Raw genomic sequence first — 23,511 nt, forward strand, 5'->3', positions numbered from 1 at the left:
AGTACACAGTGGGAATAAAGAGCTGAGGTTCCTGAACGCATCACGACTGCAGAAACAGAGAGGTGTTCACTGCTCACTGAGATGATGCGTTCAAAGCTGATAAAAACCACAGTCTCAGTGACATGTGAACGTCTCATCTCCTCTGAAATATTCCAATGAGAACGGATCAGATTGATGAATGAGGACCACCGTCTCCACACACGTTGAGATGTACGTGACTATGTCCTAATCAATGTGTTACTGTGGATCATCATCGTGTCAGCCTCCTACAGACATCATCCAACATGTCACCACAGCATTCATTCACCGATCGATGTCAACACAGATTAATGAGACGCTGCTGATCTCAGTCAGGTCTGGAGCTAGAGGATCAACGTCAGACCAGAGCTGTTGGACTCAAAGACGGTTCAAGACTTCATTGATTACACAAGCTTCTTCTTTGTGTATCTGGTAGCTGAGTAGCTTCATGTCTCGAACAGGAGAGGTCAGCATGTGTCCAGGTGTGTCTTCATGTCATCCGTCCGTCACAAGAGCTCTTGGTGGCAGTAATCATCCCTTCTTTAAAGGACACTTCTTTAAGGGAACATGAGGACAAAACACATGCTTTCTAATGAATACATACATATGAAGGGAACCATAACTGAGGAGTACAACGTGTTTTGTGAACATAATATAATAAACATGTTGAGGAAATATTATGAAAAGTGTATTAAATCATAAGGAAACAATCAGAATAATGTGTGATCTTTTTAAGGACCCTGATGTTAAGAATGTAAAGAAATTAGGAAAACAACTGAAAGATTAAAACAATTTTTGCAAACATAACGTAAGAAGTATTTTCAGGAAACATGATTTCAGCGCGTATAAAAACCAAAGAATGTCTAATTTGTAGGTAAAGTAATGCAACACAGATAAAGTGGAGGATTTGAACCACTTTATAACCTGCGAGGTAGTTTATTAATAATCTAAATCTAAACAAATACCTCATATTTTTACTCAAGAACAGTACTTTCCCATGCTGAACATCTTGTGTACATTTATTTGATAGTGAGTAGCTGAACTGTTAATCAACATCAAAAAGAAAGTTTTCTACCAAAGTGTCTTTGCTCGTTTTCACCACTAGAGGGCGCAAAGTAGTAACGTTTTTAATTCGACACACTTTGACTGTAATGACGTAAACTACTTTTGTTTGTTAAAAGATCAAAATGTAACAGACTGTTGATCCTTTAAGTCGTTGTATTGAGAAACTTTCTATAAATAATGACTTAGTATCTCAAAATAATGACTTACAAACTCAAAATAATGAAAGATTGTCTCAATATTTTGAATTAGTATCTCAAATAACTGACTTGGCATCTCAAAATAATGAGAAACATTCTCAAAATTTGTATTTAGTACCTCTAAATAATGAGTTACCATCATAAAATTATGACTTAGTATCTCAAAATAATGATTTAGTATCTCAAAATGATGACTTATAAACTCAAATAATGACTTTTAAATTTAAATGAATGACTTAGTATCTGAAAATAATGAAAAATTGTCTCAATATTTTGAATTGCCATCTCAAAATACTGACTTATAAACTCAAAATAATCACTTAGTATCTCAAGAAAAGGAGAAACCTCCCAAACAGTTTGACATAATACCTCAAATCTACGAGTTAGCGTCTCAAAATGAGTCATTTCTCTCCTCATTTTAAGACGCTAACTCATTATTTTAAGGTAAGTTTCTAATTAAAATCACTTATCGATCTATTTGTTTTTCATCACTGTGGCAGAAATATGTTTTTCCTATAATTCCATATAGACACAAACACATTTTTGTCTGAACTTCTTCGGTTTGTAGAGTTGAACACCGACTCTGTAACACGAGGAAGCAGACTGAAGGAGCAGAGCGTGGCAGCTGTGAGACGACGATAAATGAAATGCATGGATTTGATGTTACAAAACCTTAAAACCTGCTGAGTCAGGCCTCTTGTCAGACATCCAGATCATCACCCCCCCCCCCCCCCCCCCCCCCCCCCCCTCTCTCTCTCTGGGCTCAGGGCCAGATTAGCCCTCTAATTGGGCTAAAAACAAGCTGTTGGGCCCCTTCTTTATGGAACCAGTTTCTTCTCCCACTTTTAGTTCATGATTTTCTACATTTTCCAGAAGAGGTAACGAGCTCATTGCAACCAGCTGTTCAAGTTAAAGGTTCTATATTTTCATCATGAGAACAAATAGGTTTAAGTAATGAACTCTGTAGATATCAAGCAGCTCAGTATTCAGATCCCTTACTTAAAGTGACTGTGAGGAACTTTTAACTGGTCCTGAACCAGTCTCTGTTTAGTCCTGATCCTCTATCAGACCTCCATCACTAAAGAGACCATCAGAGAGAAGATGGTCTGTTTCTATAGAGTTGTTCTTAAAGCTCGTCATCGGGGCCACCGGGTCGGATTCTGGTGAAACCAGATGACGTCATGCAGGTTCACCAGAAACTCCTTCAGCTCAGACTCCAGCAGAGACCGGTCCACCGTGGACAGACTCAGATCCGGCTTCACCTGCAGCCTTGGACCTGCAGTCTGGAGCTCCGGAGGGAGGAGGAGAGCTCAGCTCTCGGCAGCAGCAGCGTCTCCTCCACCTCCTCCTCCTCCTCCTCCTCCTCCTCCTCCTCCTCCTCCAGGAGCAGAGCTTCTCCTCTCTGGGAGCTGACACCACGCTGCTGGAGACCCAGGACGTATTGCTGGACCCGCTGGAGGGAAGGGAGGCACGGGAGAACCAGAACCAGGACTGAGAGGAGCAGGCTGTCAGACCCTGCTGCAGTAAAATGAGAGGTTTTCTAAAGGGACTCTGGTGAAACACGACCACTTTAGTCCACAGGGACCAACAGAATCAAGACAAAATGAATGTTACTTGTAGTAGCTTTGAGTATAAATGTGTTAATACTACAGTGTATAAATACTCACTATGCAGAAAGGGTCAATGATGTATATATATATATATATATATATATATATATATATATATATATATAGTTTGAAAAGACACTGTGCATGTAACAAGAGTAAATCGACACAATGACACGTGTTACTAACGTAACGCAGAGCGTCACAGTTTGATTGGTGAGAATGTGTTCAGCTCTAAACGTAGTGCATGGCAGTCAGGCGCTGTGAAGAAACAAACGGTCGCCGCGGTCACATAGAGATTTATTTCATCCTTTGATTAAAAACGAAGTGAAATAAACAGTTTACATAAAGTGACAATGGTGGTGAAGAGGCCACAGAACAGGCCGTCCTTCTCAACAAGGCCACAGAGACAACAACATGGCAGCCATTTGTTAGCGCTCATCTTCCCTCCAACACACACACACGCACACACTTAAACAAACACACACACACACACACACACACACACACACACACACACACTAGCATACACACATTATATTTGCCTCTCATGGAGTTCAAAGTTTCAGTTTATTTTCAGAGAAGTAATTTTTTTGGTTTTAATTGAGAGGCAAGTTGGCACATACAGGCAGATCCACGCACAGGATAATAAAAATAATAACTATTATTATTTTGTTATCATAATAATAATAACATCACTAATATAGATTATAATAATAACTATTATAATTGTGTTATTATTATCATCATAATAATAATAAATATAAATCATAATAAGAATGATAATAATAATAGAAATTATATAAATTATAAAAATGGTAATATCAATGATGATTATTCTTATTTTAAAAGGAAGAGGTTAAACATGTATTGTTTCATATTTTCTCCCACGAAGATTTTTATAAGTAAATAATTGTTTCTTTTGATGATACAAACGTTATGTTTCAATTCAAGTCATAAGTCATCGACATTATCAGCGTAACAAAAGAAAGTCCTGAATAAAAGAAACGTTTTTGAGGTGATACAGGATGTTAAAGTGACGACAAACACTTGTGAAACGACTTCAAATCAGAGACAAAAACTTTATAAATTAAAATACTATAAAGGGCTGCAACTAACTATTATTTTCACTATCCACTGATCTTTTAATTTTCTTTTCAATTGATTTGAACAGTTATTTCGTCTACAAAAGTCAGAAATAAGTGAAAAAGGCCCAAAACTACATCTTAAAATTGCTCGTTTTTTGTCTTAAACCTTCAGATATGCAATTCAAAATAATATCAACCAGAAAATCATTCCATTTCAGAAGCTGGAATCTGCAAATGTTTGGCATTTTCATCAAATCAATATTAATTAAATGTTATATGATTAAACAATTAATCATTAAAATTGTTGGAAATACATTTTCTGTCAGTCAACTAATTGTTTCAGCATCAGAAGTTTCTTCTCATCAGAATCTCTCTTGTCGGTCCGCTTTCCTAAAATCTTTTGATCCGCTTGTCGATACTGAGAATTTTATTTTCAGTTGACTAAACTAATCTTCACCCTTTAATCAGAAGATTATACGTAAAAAGCACCAATTATTCAGTTATTGTATTTAAAGTGCCAGATTAACAATGTTGTTTGAATTGAAATTGTTCCTAGCAGACTTTTACGACGGTGTGTCAGCGCTATTGTATGTAAAGAAACAAAGTCTAAGGGAGGGGGTAACGTTCTGAGATTAAAGTGGTAAATCTATGATAACAACTGTGATGAATAAAGTGATAAAAGCAGCAGCAGTGAAGCAGTGTGGTTACTTGACAAAAAAACAACAAAACAAGAGTTTATTTCTCACAAACTTATGACTTTATAATTTCAGAAAATATTCAATTATTTTTTAGTAAATTTGGGATTTTTTTCTTGTAAATCTACAACTGTAATCTCAGAAAATATCCACGTTAATCTTTCATAAATTTATGACTTTATAATCTCAGAAGATATCCAAGTTTTTTTCCGTAAATTTGTGTTTTTTTCTCATAAATTTCTCAGTTTTTTCTTGCAAATTTTTGACTTTATAATTTCAAATAATATGCAATTCTTTTTTCGTAGATTTGTGAATTCTTTTCTTGTAAATTTACAACTTAAATATCAGAAAATATCAATGTTTTTCTTTCATAAATTTGTTAATTTTTCCCCCGTGGATACACGACTCTAATTTAATAGAATTTCTGATATTTTTTTAATCTCTGAATATTACGCCCCTCCCCTTGCTCTATAATTATTTTACATCACTGAGCTAAAAAACTAAATATTACTAAAAATCTGAAGCTGTTGTTCATTTCACCTGCACATGTTTAATTGTTGTGTTGTTTATTTGTGACACACTCTATATGAAGGGCCGGTAAACATTATCCACAAACATTAAAGACTAATAATTGTGTTTTTTGATGATTTCTTTCAGTGTGGATTCTCTCTCTGTGTTTCGAGGCCGACGCTTGACATTTGATGAATGAGCAGAGCAAACACAACTCACGTGAACAAAAGGGGAGTAAAGTCCCGTCGTCTGAAAAAGTAAACAACATGTCAGTCCGCAACCTCGAACACAGAAATCGTGACGCTTCTCCTTATCTGACCAACAAAAAGAGTCACAGTAAACACTCGGTCACTGACTTTGGTGAGATGGAAACACACACACACACACACACACACACACACACACACACACACACACACACACACACACACACACGCACACAAGTAACATGGCGGCTGGTCCGTGAAGGTGGAGGTAACCCCAGGCAAGAGGAGGAAGAGGAGGAAGAGCTTCGTCGTCCTCAGCACTTGATAAGCGCCAGGAACTCGTCGCGGGTTTTTGGATCTTCCCTGAAAACTCCCAACATGGTGCTGGTGACGGTTTTACTGTTCATCTTCTGAACGCCTCGCATCACCATACACATGTGACTGCGGAGAGGAAGAGAGGGGGGGTTAAAACTAAAGGAAAGGAAGTGGAAAATAAAAGAAGACGCGCGAAAAAAGTGATTGGACTAAGAAATTAGAAGGAGAGGGAGAAGAAAAGAATGAGGAGCTGTAACAGAAACATAAAAAAAGGAAAGTGAAAGAAAATTAAGTGTTAAAAATCAGACAAATGGAGCAGGAGTAAAATAAATAAAAGAATAGAATAAACAGAAACAGAAAGATGAGGTGAGGTGAAAGAATTGAGGAACAGACAACAGGAAGTAAATGTGATCAAAAAAATGTAAGTAAAATATAAAAAATCAAGAAGAGGGAAAGGAAAGGAAGAGCTGTAACAAAAGAGGAAATAAATGAAAACAAATGAAGTGACGGAAGTGAAAGTAAAGGGAAACGGTTCTGAGAAATTAAAATAAAGTATACAAATGAAAGGAAAGATGGAGGAAAGGAAGAGGTGTAACGTAAAAGAGGGTGCAAATGAAAGTAACTGAAGTGATGGAGATGAAAGTAACAGAAAAGATGTCAAATAAATAAGTTAAATTATAAAAGAACAACAAGAAGTGATGGGAAGAAAGACAGGGCTGTAAGGAAACAGGAAGTAAAGAGAAAAAATTATGAAGATGAAAGTAATGAAACTGAGGACAAGCATTAAAAAAAGAGGGCAATATCAGAGAAAAGAGGAAGTTAACGAAATACAACGAAGTGATGTAACAGAGGTAGAAAATAAATAAAGGAGAATAAAAAGGAGTACAAATAAGGACAAAGAAAAAGAAGGTGAAGGAAAGAAAATGAAGTGATGGAATCGACTAATGGAAACAAGAAAGTGAAGTGAAGGAAGGGAAGAGGGGTAACAGGAAAGAAAAGAAGAATTGGAACAAAGTCAGAAGAAATGAAATGAAAAGAAATAAAAGAAGAGTGGAGTAGAAACAAAGAAAAAGGAGGTGAGGAGGAAAGGAAACGAAGCGATGGATTAAGTGAAAGTAAAGGAAACGAAGAGTGTATGAAACCAAAGTAAAGTAAAGTTGAAGTGAATAAACGTATACGTACGTTGCCTCGATGACCACGCCGACCCCGGTGGGCTTCAGCGCTTCGGTGATCGCCACGGCGATCTGTTTGGTCAACCTCTCCTGAACTGTGGACGCACGGACAGACGGACAAACATGAACCGGGACGAACGGAGCAAACACACCATCAGAGTTAAAACACACACACTGAACTTTGACTTTGACTTAAACGTGGTACCTTGTAGTCGACGGCTGTAGATTTCAACAATCCTGAGAAAAAGAGAGAGAACAATAAATATATATCAATCAATATAATGAGCCCCCATGAACACACACTCTTTATTCTGACTCAATCACACACATACACTAGCGCTACAGGTAAGAGGAAACATATGCATTTGATTCATGGGTGAACTGTCCCTTTAAACCAAACAACAGTAATTTGAAAAGCTATTTGTGGACCGACGAGGGAACAGAAGGACACAATGAACAGATCTGTAGAAGCGACCCGGTCTTCACCTTCGGCTTCTTGCTCTTCTCTGTGAGAAAAACCACTTTGGACAAATTTGACCTCATCCACCTCCAGGAAAATGTCAGGGGATCAAACAGGACGTACTGTACGTACATAACGGAGAGACGAGATGCTGCAGCGAAAGAGGAACAAGTAGGAAAAGCTGCGTCCCTTAGAGTCATGTGGACAGGACTTTGATAAAAACAATAATACATTTTATTTAGAGATAAATGTCTTGAACAAGAACTTGATGCTGGATTTCCTCACCTGTTCATGTTATATGTGTGTTGCACATGTTCATTGGACTTTACACCTGATGTGCATATTAATACGCATGTGTATGCATCCTAAGTGTGTGTTTTTCTATTATTATTGTTTCATTTTTATTCTATTCATTTATGTCTTATTAACTATTTGTTATATGTGCATCTATATTTACTTTAATGAATTGTATTATAGGTTGGGTTTATTATCAGTAATATGTTATCTATGTCATTATCAGTATTTTACTTGAATATATATTTAAATTGATGTATTGCGTTTATAATTGAAAAATAATAATTTTATTTTTCCTTTCTTTCAATTTCAATCACAAATGGAAATGTTTGTAATCTTACATATTGCATTTGATAGAGTCTGTTTGACTCTAAATGGACCATAATGTACTAAATGAACATCATGCTGTATTGAAGAAGACTTGAAACTAGAGATTGAGACCATAAACTCATGTTTACAATGTTTACTGAGGGAATAAATCAAGAGAGAAGTAGAGTCATTTTAGACTAGACTTCTATACAACCAGAGGAGTCGCCCCCTGATGGTCATTAGAGAGAATGCAAGTTTTAAGACACTTCCTCATTTGCTTCACTCGGCAGAACCGGAGGTTGGCTCCAAATCCGCTAAACCAGCCTGAACATGAAGAACATCTGAAACCATTGATGAGAGTCTACGGAGGAGAGACGGCCAGGTTTTGGACCCTGGTCAGAGCTGGAATGATGCTACGCTATGATTGGCCAGACTGCGTTTTGATGGGAGGGACTTAGCAAAGGTTAGATCAGATGTTAACCAGGAGGTCAGTCTGTAAAGTGTGATGGATGTTTATATTGCCATGTCGCCAGATCCCAGCCTAAAAAAACATGGAAATAAGACCAAAGTAGTATGAAACCAGATTCTTACATCCCTGTAACATTTCTTTGCTTTCTCTCAGCTCGACCAGGACAGAGTTTTTAGTTCCAATCACAATGTGAGTCTGCATGTCCAGTACCGGGTTAGTAAGGGGTGTTAGTGCGATAAGCCTGAAGGTATTGGGGTCAGTGGGATCAGATTCTACGCTAGTACACACACACACACACACACACACACACACACACACACACACACACACACTGTTTAATAATCAGCTTAAATAAACACTAGCTCTCACTCTCTCTCACATAATAAAGAGTAAATTTACTCACCTGGCCAGCTTGCTGAGGCCCAGAACTCTCTTATTGGGGAGGTAGCCGATGTGAACCTGCACCCAGGGAGAAAGTTCAGATCAGATATTTTATACGTGTTGAACCGGTTTTCACTAAAGTGAGACAGGTGGTGCAGTAGCTCATGGAAGGCCGTTTATACCAAGGGATACTCTTATTTTGGAGGGGTAGTCTTTGTTAATGAAAGAGATTTTTGTCGCAAAAAAACATTATTCTAAGTGAAACTAAATCTGGAGTAAAATATCCTGACATTCATAGTCCCCAGAGGATGAATACAGATGTTTTTGGCTGCACTCAGACCATAGAAATAAAAAAATTTAAATCAACATAGATGAATGGTCAGAGTGGCGGCCATCTTTATGCCATAGCGGGCTCACTTCCGTATACACTAAACAGACTCACGGCAAGTTGCAGACTCACTGAGGTGAAGTTTTGCGGTAACGACTAAAAACGGCAATCTCCATTTTCTTATCTACTAGTCAAATGACTACGGAAAGCAGTTCAATGTCGGTTCTACTTATAGTAATTTTTAGTAATTTATTCAGGTAAAAATGTCCCCGCTTTGACCAACACTCAAAAAACCGCTGGCTAGATTTCCATTAAATTAACGGTGGACGTTCATGGTCTCATGGGAATGACTCCATGAACGTCATGACCGTTCCACAGGAGGCAGCGTCACACAGCGTTTTAGATGGAGCTCTGTGTGACTCCACACAGAGTCCACTCTTTCCTGCACGGGAAAAATGTGTTGCGGGCATTGGGCAAAAAAAAAAAATGTGTCAGAGTGTGGTTACACTTTCTTTTTCAACACGACTTATGTCATCCGATCGTGCCAGGACGCATCAACTGTCAAGTCTCTGAGAGTCAGATCTTGCTCGCGTTGGGATCCGATCAGTCAGACTGCATTGAGTTCATATCTCAGTGACGTGTGGAGCAGCATGTGGACACAAGCCAGATACTTTATCCAAATTATCAACCACATGATGAATGTGAGTCACATTTTCTCTCTCTTTTCGCTCTGATTTTGGTCTCCACCATCTCCTGGGGGAAATATCCGTCTCTTCAGCTGCTGAATGTTCACCAGCTGGTCTCTTAACTGTTTCAGTCTGCTGTTTGGAGCTCAGCCGGTCGTGTACAGAGGATTTACAGAGATTTATTTAAAAAAAAAAAAAAAAAAAAACCTGCCACAGCCAAAAACACTATGACAGTGAACCAAAACAGTTCAGTTGTGGGCGCCGGACAAATAAAAAAAATGAGATGAACTGAAAGTTGCAGAACATGTAAACAGCCTGAACTTTATTTCCAATTTAAGTCACTTGTACGTCAAACTGCCTTTTCCCTCAAGTGTAATTTAAGTTGTGAGCTCTTGAGGTGTAAAGCAGATGAGAGTTTATCATAGACATTAGTTCTTATATGATCGATGTGACGGAGGAAGCAGCAGGAAAAAGACGGCAGCAACAGAAGACGAAGACGAGAGCGGAGCAGGTGGACGAACAAAAGACAAGAGGAGGAAGGGATGGAGTTGTCAGCTGGAGAATCATTGATGTCTGTAGGCTCTAATTCTCTAACACACACACACACACACACACACACACACACACACACACACACACACACACACACACACACACACACACACACACACTCACAGTCCACTAAAATGTCAGACGCAATTTGTTGACGAGACGAGAGAAAGGGCAGCGGCAACAAGCGTGCAGAGATCTCTTTTTCTTCCAGTTTCCTCCCTCTCTGCTGACCTATCGACATCAAACAGACGGCTGCGTTTCCACCTATCTGCTCACGTTATTCATGTTTACTGGCACACGCTGGGGTGTGACGACAAAAAAGAATCATCATAATGATAGATTTATTAAATTGTAGCCACCGTTAGTTCATAGATTAGGTTTGTTTCCCGCAAACTAAACTCTGATAAACTCACTGTACATTTGGCAAGGAAAGGGACGGATGCAGAGAGAGACTGAGTGACTATGACTCCAAATGAATGCAAACGTTGCTCTGTGTCTTATATGTTGACATCATTTGTATGGATTAAAACAAATCTTTAGCAGTAACCATTAGCAGTTTTAATGATGTATTATTAGAGTTAGTGTAAACACAACGACTGGATTTATTCAAGCTTATCACCAAAAACTACATTTTACAGATCACATGTGAACACATCATGATAACGTTGGTAATTATCATAATGCCGTTAGCGGTGCTGCTAACGTTACTAGCTCTCCTCCTGTTGGTTTAAAACACTGATTGGTTGTTTACAATATTGATTAATGAAAAGAGATGGAGGACACAAAACAGTCTCAAACTAGGGACGCCCTGAAGTGTCCCAACTTCTCTCCAACTAGTATCACTAATATTACACTTAAAACAAATCATCAATATCCTGAAAGTACACCACACTGCTACCATGTTCAGGACTTTTAAAGACTGAATGAATGTGAGTATTCTCTTTAGAGGTTGATACAGAAACAGCTCGGCTGATCACAAAGTAACTAACAGTCTGTAACAAACAGACATATCAAACAGCCAGCGGCTACCTGACCAATAATAGAGGAGGAGGAGGAGGAGGAGGAGGAGGAGGAGGAGGAGGCGGCGGTCTCTCTCTCTCTCTCTCTCTCTCTCTCTCTCTCTCTCTCTCTCTGGTGAGTCACTCAGAGACACAACAGACAGACAGATGGACAGATGAGAGAGGCTGCTGACGATGACGAGGGGAGGGAGGAGGTTTAGAGACATAAAAAGCCACCTGACGGCCACCAAACACACACACACACACACACACACACACACACACTAACACAGGAGGTGTGGTAAGTGTGTGTGTGTGGTTCACTGCTGTCATCAGAGTCCATTTGCACATGGTGGAAAAAGATCAGCTGCCAGCCGCTATTGTTTTAAACGAACATGCACCTGCGGGTGAAGATGGAGGGATGAGGGAAGAAGAGAAAGCAGAATCAGAGAGAAGGGAAGAGGCCAATTTAGGTTTCTTAGTGGAGACTAATGATGTGAGGAGCAGGAGGAGGAGGAGGAGGAGGAGGAGGCTAAGACAAACGCGGGATAAACAGATCTCAGCTAATCTGATTGTTTCTCATGTTCTCTGTTGTTCAGACCAGCGGCCTCCAGATAAAATGTTTCTGTCAGATTCACATCTCTTTCTATGTTTGTGACAATCTTTATGTATTGAATTATAAATATTTGTAGCTTCCTCCAAGCAAAAACAAAAGTCCACTTTATTGATTATATCAGAAAGCAAAGCGACTCGGCTGCAGCAAAGTAGTTTTTAGTATGAATTTATGTGCCTGGTGCTTACTGGAGATCCAGCGGATCTGGACATTTATTTCTCTGGCAACCATCTTTGTTTTTTGTTTTTTTATTGTATGTCAGTGGGTTTATCAGGGTCGGTTGCCGGTATGTAGTAAATGTAAGAAATAAATCAATAAGAATTAAATATCCTTTATCTTGGGTTTGGGGGCCCAACAAGTTAGCTTAGCTTAGCATAAAGACTGAAAACAGAAGGGAAACAGCGAACTTGGCTCCAAGAGAAAATGGTGCTAATGATATAGCTTAGCCTTCTGCTAACCTCCTCAAGGCTAAGCTATTAGAGAGATGGAGAGGAATGTTGCTAACAGATTAAACTATTGAAGAGACGGCCCGCTGTTGGGCTTATTTTCTGTAACCGGTGTTGCATGAAAGCATGGTGGAATTAGCAAGCTAGCTAGTGGAGGGCTGGCTATGTAGCTAGTTTGCTAATTCCACCATGCTTTCATGCAACACCGGTTACAGAAAGTGATCCGTACAAAGTTGTCCCTCATCTGGCGATAGCAATGTGCTTTCCTACGCTGTGACAAGAGTGTGTTGATCAAGCATTAATCGTCAAACGTTCGGAGCGACGACATTTAAAGTTTAGAGGGTCACTATAATGATCAAAAATCATCCTCCGGGGATCACGAATATTCATGTGAAATGTCAGAACAATCGGCTGGACAGACATCCTCCGTGAACTTCATATTCATTCATGATCTCAACTACCAGCTTCTTCAACCGGAGGAGGAAGGCCTGTCTGCGCTCACCCTGCCGAAGATTGGCACCAGGTGATGTTCACACATGGAGAACATGTCGATGTCTTTGACGATCACCATCTCGTCGTGGTCTTCGTCGAAGATGGCGTCGTTCAGCACGTCTGCAGAGAAATTAAAAATAAAACGGAGACATGAGACGAATGAATCTCCTGTAACTCTGAAACATTTATTAATTTACAGCAGGGGTCTTCAACTTTTTCAGGCCAAGGACCCCCAAACTGATAGAGAGATGGAGCAGGGACCCCCTACTATATATATACTGTATAAAACTGTGTTTTGTATTAAACTGGGCCTAGTGCCATGTATAAACATACCTTTTTATTGTGCATTCAATACTAAGCTATTCAAATAATACACAGGTTGATATTCATGTTTTTATTTTAAACATGTGCAAGGTAAACTGAGTAAGGTAGCCGTGCCACTGACATTTATAAACATACCTTGTCAACTGATACCAATGCCGATATCAACATTGTCTGTCAATTTCATGATAATCATGCATACAAGCTATTCAAATTGACGTTTTTATTTTAAACATAAATGTGGAAACGACAAATGAGTGATGGCCTATTAGTGCCACTGCCATGCATAAACAAATCTGTTATCATGCATACAATACTGAACTATTAAAATAATGGACAGATTCATGTTTTTTGGTCGAGTTACAAAACGATCCATTTTCGCTCATAACAATGTCCATACACTTGGATAGGAGCTGCAGTGTTTTAGCCAGGAATATCTTGCAAACATGATTGCACAAGGATTCGTGGGTGAAGTAAATGGCGTTTTTTTATTTAAAAAATAACAATTTTTACAACGGTATCTTCTTTTCAAGTAATATTGCAGAGTGCGTCCTTGTGTCTGGGATCTTAGTCAGCTGGGGACTGAATAGGCTCTCGGTCAATCATGGGGAACCTGACAGAGCCGGCATGTAACATGCGGCCTCGTGATTGGCACAGCTGCGATAGGGGCGGGTCCTCCTCTTTGTGTGCAGGAGGCTTGGAGGGACAGGTCCTATAGTCTCGCACTGTGAGTGAACCGGTGCCCAGCTTGAGAGAGCTCCTGTGTGTCGCTGAATGTGTGCATTTCTGACTGAAAGATAACATCTTATGCCTCGATTTATCCATTTGTTGGATTCATGTTAATGTGTATTTAAAGACATTTCAATTTGTGAAAAAAAAGAAAAATTGTCTAATCAACCAAAAATTTTGAGGACCCCCTGCAGTACCTCCGCGGACCCCCTGTTGAAGACCTCTGATTTACAGAATTAACACCCAAACTATCTTTCTATATATTATATAATTTCACCATTAGTCCATTTACTGTATTTATTCATTCATCTCTATACTTATTTCCAACATATTTCTTTCAGAATTTGCTTTTTTAAATATTTCTTTTATTAATATATCAAACAACAACTGCATTTAATAATACAGTGGCACATATTGTAACGAACAATATGCGTCACATAATACAAAATGTAAAGAAATGTATGTATGTATGTTTTCCAGCTGTATTTGTACCTTCTCTTACGTTTTTTGAAAGCGTTTATCTCCAGGTTTTTTTTTTTAAAATGTGTATAAAAACCGTCCTGCATCACTTTCTGTCCCCTTCGAGGACAGACAGATAGAAACCACGAGGGACGTTCTGTTCACCTCCGCCGTCGATCTGCCGCTTTTTTTATCGCAGACTTTGGTGTTTCTCTCTGGCAAACAGTCACTGTCTAATTATAGCTCTGCTTCCATACGCTCCTTCCTGTAGTTGCTTTATTGCATTTTTTTCCAGTTGCCGGGGGTTCAATAAACCGCTTTATCTGTTTGTGACGACGTAGACGCCTCTCGCGCTCACAGCGGCATCTTTTAATTTCCTGACAGGTTATCTGTTGTAGGGAACGGGGGGGGGGGGGGGTTCAATGAAACAACAGAGAGCAGACCTGTTGCTTCAGTCTCTGCTGCTTATTGTGTGAAAACAGGTTGTTGATTCTTTGCAGATGAGGCGTTCTGCTTTGGGACAACTAGCTTCTCTTCAGGTTAGAGAAACACCAAGCCTAGTTGCTTTCCTTTGACGGCTCAGGTTCCACCTCTAAGACTCAGATATATCAGTATTCATTTTAGGTACATTTACTTTAATAATTCTTTCGACTGATTGTTCTGATAGTTGCCGTTCCTGGCTGCCGTGCAGCTACTGAACACTCACACTGTTGTGCTATGACGTTAGCTGTTATCTTGCACATCCAAGCTGCACAACATTCTAGCATTTAACATGCTTTAAATTATGATATAAACCTGTAATTAATGCACATTTAGCTTGGTTCTTCAAATGCAATTATTAAATAGAGCCTACAGCTAACGGTCCTGTGAAGCTACAGGCATAGTGGTGCTTTGAGCTAAATGCTAACATCTATGTTAGCATGTTAATGTTTGTTAGTTACCACAAAGTACAGCTGGAAGCTGGTGAAAAACGTCATTAGTTTTGCAGGAATTTGGTCATAAACCGAAGTATTGTACAAGTTGCGGCAGAGGAAAAGTTAAGTTATTTGAGTTCATACCGAGGGGGACATGAATCTCTGGAACACATTTCATGGTTCATCCAATAGATGTCGAGTCATTTGACTGAAAACCACATATGTTGACCTCGTGGTGGCGCTGGAGGAAAATCAAGTCACTAAGATTTAACATCAGGGAACCTTGACTGTCTGCACCACATTTAGAGAGATATCTTAATAGTGAATGTTAACATATTTCTCTGTATCAGTGAACACTTTGACATGTTGGTGACGCTACCGGATGAATCAGAGGATCACCAAAGTCAGTAAGATTCAACCTCTGGAGATCACGAGTGTCTCAACAATGTCTGTCGCCATGTTGGGGTTTTTTTGCAGCCAATGAACAGGAAGTGACCATATTTGGACTGACGAGGAGTGACGTAGAGACACCGTATATGTCGCTGGCATAGACCTGTCAATCACAGTAGCCCCACCCTAAATCATGCTCCTCTTTATGGTCTGTTTGACACTAAATGGACCATAATTTACTAAATGAACATCATGCTGTATTGAAGAAGACTTGAAACTAGAGATTGAGACCATAAACTCATGTTTACAATGTTCACTGAGGGAATAAATCAAGAGAGAAGTAGAGTCATTTTAGACTAGACTTCTATACAACCAGAGGAGTCGCCCCCTGATGGACGTTTCATTGATGGAGAGAATGCAGGTTTTAAGAAGCTTCCACATCGGCTTCACTCGGCAGAACCGGAGGTTGCCGCCTGGTTTGGGTTGTGGGCCGACCCACCGACACTGCCATCCCAAAAACCACAGCGCTTGTGTGGCTAAAAAATGTAAACGAACAACTCTCGTGGATCACCTAACCTCAACAATGGACAGTAAGAAAAAGCTGAGCACAATTCCTGGACACACTTTAAACCTCATTGAACCACAAACAGGAGGAGCTGATTCTGGATGTTGTTTGCCTTCAGGTCGACACTGTAATAAAGTGGTAATCTGGTTTGGAAAGTTTTGTCTTAAAGAACAAAGTTAAAGTGAAAGAAAGACTTTGCTGTTCACGCTGATCTGGGAATGGGGCGACAACGCTGCGAGAAAAACATAACCAGACACCTGAAATGTTGATAATTATTTGTCATTTTCGCCCTTTGTGCCATAAGTCTAATAAACATGGAGGTTTGTTTAAAACACTGCTCTCCTGATTGTTCTTGTTTGTTGTCCCTCTGGATGTTCCCAGAACTCAACCAGAGCTGAAACAATCAGTTATTATTAGTTATTAATCGATTAGAACACCGACGCAGCGAAATCAGCTGATAAGTCTCTGTCGGTTCCTCACCACGAGAGACACGTTGTCACATTGTGAACATATTGATTGCAGTCGCTTTAATGAAAACAGCTGCAGCCCTAATCTAAAGCACAACGTCACTATTTCTGATAGAAGCGATGGCCAGAACTACAAAATAAGACCCAAGTTGTTGCAATAAAGAGGAATTATACTCCTGCTCATTACAGTGTACACCACCAGTTACAATTGCATCCCCCCCCCCCCACACACACACACACACACACACCCTGAAGGATAATAATGTTAAGTCAACCTTAACTAAATAAAGGGCAGCTGGTGAGGACTGTCGGTTCGGACGCCCTGGGTGACAGAAAGACGAGGCGGTTATCAGGTAATGACAGTGTTACTCATCATCAGCTCTATGTTTCATAGTGGTGCCTCCTGTGTGTGTGTGTGTGTGTGTGTGGGGGGGGTATTCATTCACACACACACACACACACACACACACACACACACACACACACACACACAAGAGTGAATAGGCCACATGTTGAGACATTCTGAATGAAGCAGGAAACAATGGAGTGAATGAGTGAACATAAACAAGGTTATTCATTTATTGTTCCAGCAGCCAGAAATGTGTTTGTGTGTGTGTGTGTGTGTGTGTGTACTGTCTCTCTCACTCACACACACACACACACACACACACACACACACACACACACACACACACACACCACACACACACACACACATATTTCTGTAACAAACTCTTAACCTGTGGGTATATTTATGACTCATCCCTTTGAATTCCTGCCTCTAAAAACACAAACATTTGTAACAAGCTATTTATTTCCCAGTTTCCCTAATAATAATACTATTATGGGATATAATATGTTTTTTCAGGAAATTGCCTTTTTTTTCTCTGGTTTATTTAAAAAGACATTTATTGACTTCCTCTACAGACTGTGCTGCCTTATGATTGGAGAACACGAAAAGCATGTTTGTGTGTTTCTTCCTTTAGTGTCACAATAGGTGTTGGGTGCAGTAGCTGTCAGTCGGCGTGACACAGAAACTGGTTGTCTTCAACAATGAAACACTTTGTCCAAACCGAGGTAATAAAATGTCCGAGAACACCGTGACATGATGAGAACATACATATGCAGTCAGACGGGTTTTAAACAAATCAGGTCACACAAACTTGTCAGAAGGAGAAGATCTAAATTGGTCGCAGCTCTGTTACCTAACTAGCTACCAACCTAGCTAGGTAGCTAGCTAGTTAGGTTGTCTTTCTCCAGCTGGTTTCCTCCAGCGTTCGGCGCTATACCTAATAAGAATAGTGCGCTGTAATTCGTAGATATCCCACGAAAATATTTGGCACGTTGTCAACGAAATCTTGAAGCTAGCGGCAGGGAAGAGGGACGTTGATTTATTGTTGATGAATATTGAAGTCAGAGCTTCATGTGTTAAAGCTGCATTCTCTCTAGTGTCCATCAGGGGGCGACTCCTCTGGTTGTATAGAAGTCTAGTCTAAAATGACTCTACTTCTCTCTTGATTTATTCCCTCAGTAAACATTGTAAACATGAGTTTATGGTCTCAATCTCTAGTTTCAAGTCTTCTTCAATACAGCATGATGTTCATTTAGTACATTATGGAACATTCAGAGCCAAATAGACCATAAAGCAGGGTATGCTTAAGGGCGGGGCTTACTGTGATTGACAGGTCTCTACCATGGCGTTATCCGGTCTGAGAGGGTTTTTTTGCCATAGAACTTTAAACCTTTCAGTGTTTCTTCAGTTCATGAGAGTTGATTGTAACATGTTGGTAGCCTTAAAATGTCTTATTCAGTGTTCAATTGTACTTGTACTAATGACCTACATAAGTTCCCTCCTCATTCCACAGCAGAGCAACAGCATTTCATCACCTGCTCCATCGCCCCTGTGATCGCCTCGGTGCAATCAGGGCCATGACACTCCTGTAACATCACAAACTCAAGATTTCCTGTTTAATCTCTGCATTTCTTTTTGCTCATTCTTCATCGGTCATGTGCACGACAACAAGAGGATTTTCGGCTCATGCTTTGTTCAAGGCTGAACCTGTGACCTGCGCGCGCGCACACACACACACACACACACACACACACACACACACACACACACACACACACACACACACACACACACACACACACACACACACACACAAGTGAACTCTCTGATCAAACAGTGAGACTCACTAAGAAACGCTATAACTCTCCACAAACATCCAGCGCTGGAAACTACATGTGTTTTTTTTGTGTTCTCTGCTTTTCCAACAAGTCTAAAGGGGGGAGTCTCCTGCAACAGCCAATCAGCAGACGCGACAGAGCACCGCCACCTCCTGCAGAACACATGTGTGTCTTCACCATCTTCACCAGCTTCACCCATCCTCTACTTTTTGCAGGTTCAAAAGGAAAGACCAATTCACTGGGTGCTCTTCACATTTGTGTCTCCTGTCGCCGCATTCCTTCCTCGTTTCACACAGCGTTACAACACACAAACATCCCCCACAACAGAACAAACTACCTCCAGATGGACTTCAGAGACGGGTGGGTTGGGGGCAGATCCCCGACTCCAGCCACTCCAACGAGCCGGCACCATGTGGATGAAACCGTTCCACACACCAGCACATGACTCAGCAAATCTCACCGACAGTTTTGAGGAGTTGAAAGGCAGGTTTTGATCGGATGTAACACCGAAATCAACATCCCTAAGTCTGGTTCACAAACTTTCCATAAAAAAAAGAACTATGTCTGTGTATCAAATGATGCACAAGGGCTGTTAGTGACGAGTAATTTCTTCATGGATTCATCTGGGGCTTATTTATATATTAAATAATTTAGTCTATTAAATGTCAGAAAATTTAAATGATTCTTTAAGGCCACGGTTGGTAATCTTCTTCAAACTTATTTTGGATATTTTTGTTGAAATTCTCTTTACATCCTGACAGAAATCAATGAATCAAATGACAAAATAAATGAATAAATGTGGTATCTGTGGCTGACGCAGGACATTAATAATGTAACGATTGGAGTCTCCAACACGCTGCAAGCTCGGTCATCTTGAGGAACTAACAACTTATCCAACCTAAAAAAAACACAGCCAAGTGTTGCCAACTCCTCTTCCAATGAAAGTAGCCGCATTAGCTCCAAAACGTCGCTAAATCTAATAAGAAAATCACCAAGTGGTCCCGTCAGGCCTCCCTCCAAAGACACTCCCCTTAAATTATCATCATGAGCCTAAACAACCAACATGGCCGATCAGTGGTGCTGCGAGCTACTTTCACTGGAAACGAGTTTTTAGGTTAGATAAGTTTTAAAATCTGTCGTGCTCTAAGCTCGTCTCTCAAGATTACCAGCTTTAAATTCCATGAATTACACATCTGACGTTTGTCAATTAACAAGATGATATAACGTAACATTTGTGTGTCAAACATAGATAAGCTAGCTAGCTAGATAAGCTAAGCTAACGGCCAGCGTTGGTGACGTAGATTGTGTGAGACGACGAGATGTAGTTCAGTGAGCGGTGTCACACAAAACTAAATGATACTACGACAAATTTATGACAAAACAGGACTTTCTTGATTTGCTAAATTAACTTTTTAAATCATCATATGTGAACAATTCAAACAGGATAAAAAAAAAAGATTTGTCTTTCCCCGTTAACTACTCGTGGGAGACACCGGAAGAGGCGGGACTTCGCCTCTGTATAGAGCAAGGAACGTGTCCGCCTGTCCGTCATATCTGGAGAGCCGCTCCGATCGACTTCACGCTTCAAAGGGAGTGCTTCTGTCAAATTTGCTGCAGTCGAGTCACGCGACTCGTTCCAACTTAATAAACTTTGATTAGAAACGCCAACGGCGCTCTGTACAGCGGTGGGGGCGGAGCTTCAGGCCTCTGAAATGTAGTGATGGAACGTCTCTGTGTTTTTACTGTATGTATGTTAGGTACTTCTACTTCAATACCTCTATTTTATGACACTTCATACTTTTTACTCCACTACATTGTAGTTTTTTTTTTACATAACCGATCAATTAAAGTACCCAAACCTTCGTCAATTTTAAATGAGATTTTAAACTAATTAAAGGATCATAGCGCAACCTCTGGCTGCATCGGGGGGAACAGGTAAAAGCATCTAAGCCTGGTTTTCATTCACTCTTCACGGCTTTTTTTTTTTGAGCAGAATGGTTGCAGAATATAAAAAATGTGGTGGTCATTAAAACGCTCCAGTGCACGTGCAGCGATGTCTGGTTCCTGTTCTGGCTTCTTAAAGGCACAGCGTGTTGGATCTGGTGGCATCTAGCGGTCCTTTAACAAGAACATTTAAATATAACTGATAATAAAAATAAATATATATATATTTTGTGGTACATGTTTGGACAACTTTGCAGTCCCTATAATTTGTATGTACGTATATAATAATAGGAAAATGTTTGGCAACCATTAATAATGAGTCGTGCTTTCTTATTAAATGCTCAGACGCGGGCCATGATTACCGGTGAGCAGCAGGTCCACCTGGATCTCCTCTGACATCGATGGAAGACGTTTTCACATTTATCTTTTTGCCCAAATCAAAAAATCGAACAATACTAAAATAAACATATTTTTGATAAAAAAAAAACACTGCGTCCTGCATTCATAAACCAAAAAAATAAACAAATAAGTAAGGCACACATGATAATGACAGCAAAAGGCACTGAAAGGAAAAGAAAACTTTAAATTAGGGATGTTCTGATTTTTCAGTCACAAGACCGATAGCTGGTCATATAGAGAACTGATCAGATACCAGTGTTTAATCAATAAGCTGGAAGCCTATTGTTAACAATATTAACAGCAACATTATTATTAAACATATTATTATTATCATTATTAGTAATAATGTTTGCTGTCCCTATATTATTTATGTTCTTATAACTAGAATCTCATTGTACAAAGTAACAACAAGAAACTAAAGTATAAAGTAGAGTAAAATACTTAAGTATCTCAAGAACTTTAGGTCCAAGCAGTTTTCTTATGATCTGTCTTCTCATATATACGTATATATAATATTAAAGGAGTGAAGAGAGTTTTTGGGAGCAGTGTTCTCTCCTTTCACTGCCACCTGTTGACAAATCCAAACAGCCTCTGAGCGGCTTTGTGGATTTAAAGAACTCACCGATGATTTTCTCCTGGTACCCTTTGGTGAAGAACTGCATGGCGGTGGCGGCCCTCCACGGGGTCTTGAGGAGCCCCTGCCGCTGCGGGTCCTCTCCGAGCCCCCGTAGGATGGTGGTGTAAGCCGCGGCCAGGGACGGCAGGCTCGTCTCGTTGTCCTCCATGCTCCTGGTGCGCTCCTCCCTCCAGCTCTCCATCACGGGCCGGTGCGCGCCGGACTCCGCGCACGGAATCTGCGCTCCTACTGCTGCCGCCGATGCTGCCGCCGATGCTGCGCGTCCGGAGCCGCCCGGTGCCGGACGCTTCACCCTCCCGTCAAAGTGTCCGTTCTGCACGGAGCCGCCGTCCGGCTTCTCCGTGGAACTGTTCTGCGTCTGTTCAGAGTCCTCCATCACCACTTCTTCTTCTTCTTCTTCTTCTTCTTCTTCTTCTTCTTCTGTGGTTTATTTCAGTTTCCTCTCGGCTGAGCACTTGTTGAGCAAGTTTGTCGTTTGATGTTTCACTTTCGTGATTTTGATTAAATCTGCGCGCTCCTCGCGCTGCCTCGGGATCCTCGAGTCTTTATAAGAGCAGGGTAATCCAGGGAGCGCTTCCATTGGCTGGCCGGCTCCAGGGGGGGGGGCGGGGCCAACATCTCTTTCGCCAGTGGAGGAAGAAGTTCTAAAAGTAACAATACTACAGTGTAGAAATACTTCAAATCCTGCATTAAACATCTTACTCAAGTGAAAGTACACAATTAAAGTAAATTGTAATCTTTCACCAGTGGAGGAAGAAGTTCTCAGATGCTTTACTTAATTAAAAATAGAAATAACAATGCTAACATGAATGAATATTAAATGTTCAGCAGGTTGATCTTGTAAGAAAAATCAGAAAATCATAATTTTATAGTTCATATACATTTTTTCATAACCTGAAACTGTAAAGTAACTAAAGTTATCAATCCATTCTAGTGAAGTAGAATAATAAAAGACTCCTTTTATTAAATCAAATAGTGTCTAATACACTAACTTTTATTCTTGTATTTTACTTACAATCTTAAACATCTTCTGTTCTTTAGTGATGTTTTGTTTTTAAGTGTCCTTTAATAACGAGTTATTTTTGCTTTGTCTTTATACTTCTGATCATCTAATCAAGTCATTTCTACAAGTGAACAAGCAGGAAGTGGGCCGGTTGCTGCTTTATAATGACGACAAATTAAACACGATTTAAAAACAAACTTGAAATTTAATTTACACAGAATAAAAAACAGAAGAACATACTTTTTTCCACTTCTTCTAAGAACATAATACTTTAGGAACTAAAGTTCCAGGTAAACAGCAATCAACCTAGCTTGGAGTTGAAATGATGCATCATGGGAAGTGTAGGATCAAATATAGTTCCCCTTCTGCTGCTTTTGATTTTAAAACATCTTTTCTAAATTTACGTTATGGCGATGCTCCGTTTTCACGAGTCAGAGTGGGAAAAAAAAAAAGCACGAGTTATGAATACTAAAATGAACGAAGGCTGAATTCCATTTAGCTGCTTGAGTCTCAGGATTCTCGTATTGAGCATGTCGTGACTTACTGGGACACTTTAGTAGAACATTTTGTATTAAAATCAACAACACCTGTA

At 40.0% G+C, this 23,511-nt stretch overlaps 1 protein-coding gene across 1 annotated transcript; it reads right to left on the minus strand.

Annotated features, from left to right (window-relative positions):
• Positions 1-3,170: 3,170 nt before the first annotated feature.
• Positions 3,171-22,452, minus strand: gch1 (GTP cyclohydrolase 1). Its single transcript, XM_068724321.1, has 6 exons — positions 21,902-22,452; positions 12,912-13,021; positions 8,809-8,864; positions 7,079-7,110; positions 6,884-6,968; positions 3,171-5,827 (listed from the first exon to the last, which is right to left on the minus strand). The coding sequence occupies exons 1-6, from the start codon at positions 22,290-22,292 to the stop codon at positions 5,701-5,703; spliced, it is 801 nt and encodes a 266-aa protein (XP_068580422.1). The 5' UTR covers positions 22,293-22,452; the 3' UTR covers positions 3,171-5,700.
• Positions 22,453-23,511: the final 1,059 nt, after the last annotated feature.

This window comes from Cebidichthys violaceus, unplaced genomic scaffold, assembly GCF_023349555.1.
Source record: "Cebidichthys violaceus isolate CVI_PGR_0920_01 unplaced genomic scaffold, fCebVio1.0.p SCAF_30, whole genome shotgun sequence".
NCBI classification, from domain to species: Eukaryota; Metazoa; Chordata; class Actinopteri; order Perciformes; family Stichaeidae; genus Cebidichthys; species Cebidichthys violaceus.

What these genes read in the sequence shown, in the direction of transcription:
- gch1 (XM_068724321.1), bottom strand. Translation starts at nt 22,292, where the DNA reads ATGGAGGACTCTGAACAGACGCAGAACAGTTCCACGGAGAAGCCGGAC. An exon ending in TGGTGCCAATCTTCGGCAGG is followed by an intron (nt 8,865 to 12,911) that starts GTGAGCGCAGAC and finishes CCCTGGGTGCAG; the next exon opens with GTTCACATCGGCTACCTCCC. An exon ending in CTACAGCCGTCGACTACAAG is followed by an intron (nt 6,969 to 7,078) that starts GTACCACGTTTA and finishes GTGCGTCCACAG; the next exon opens with TTCAGGAGAGGTTGACCAAA.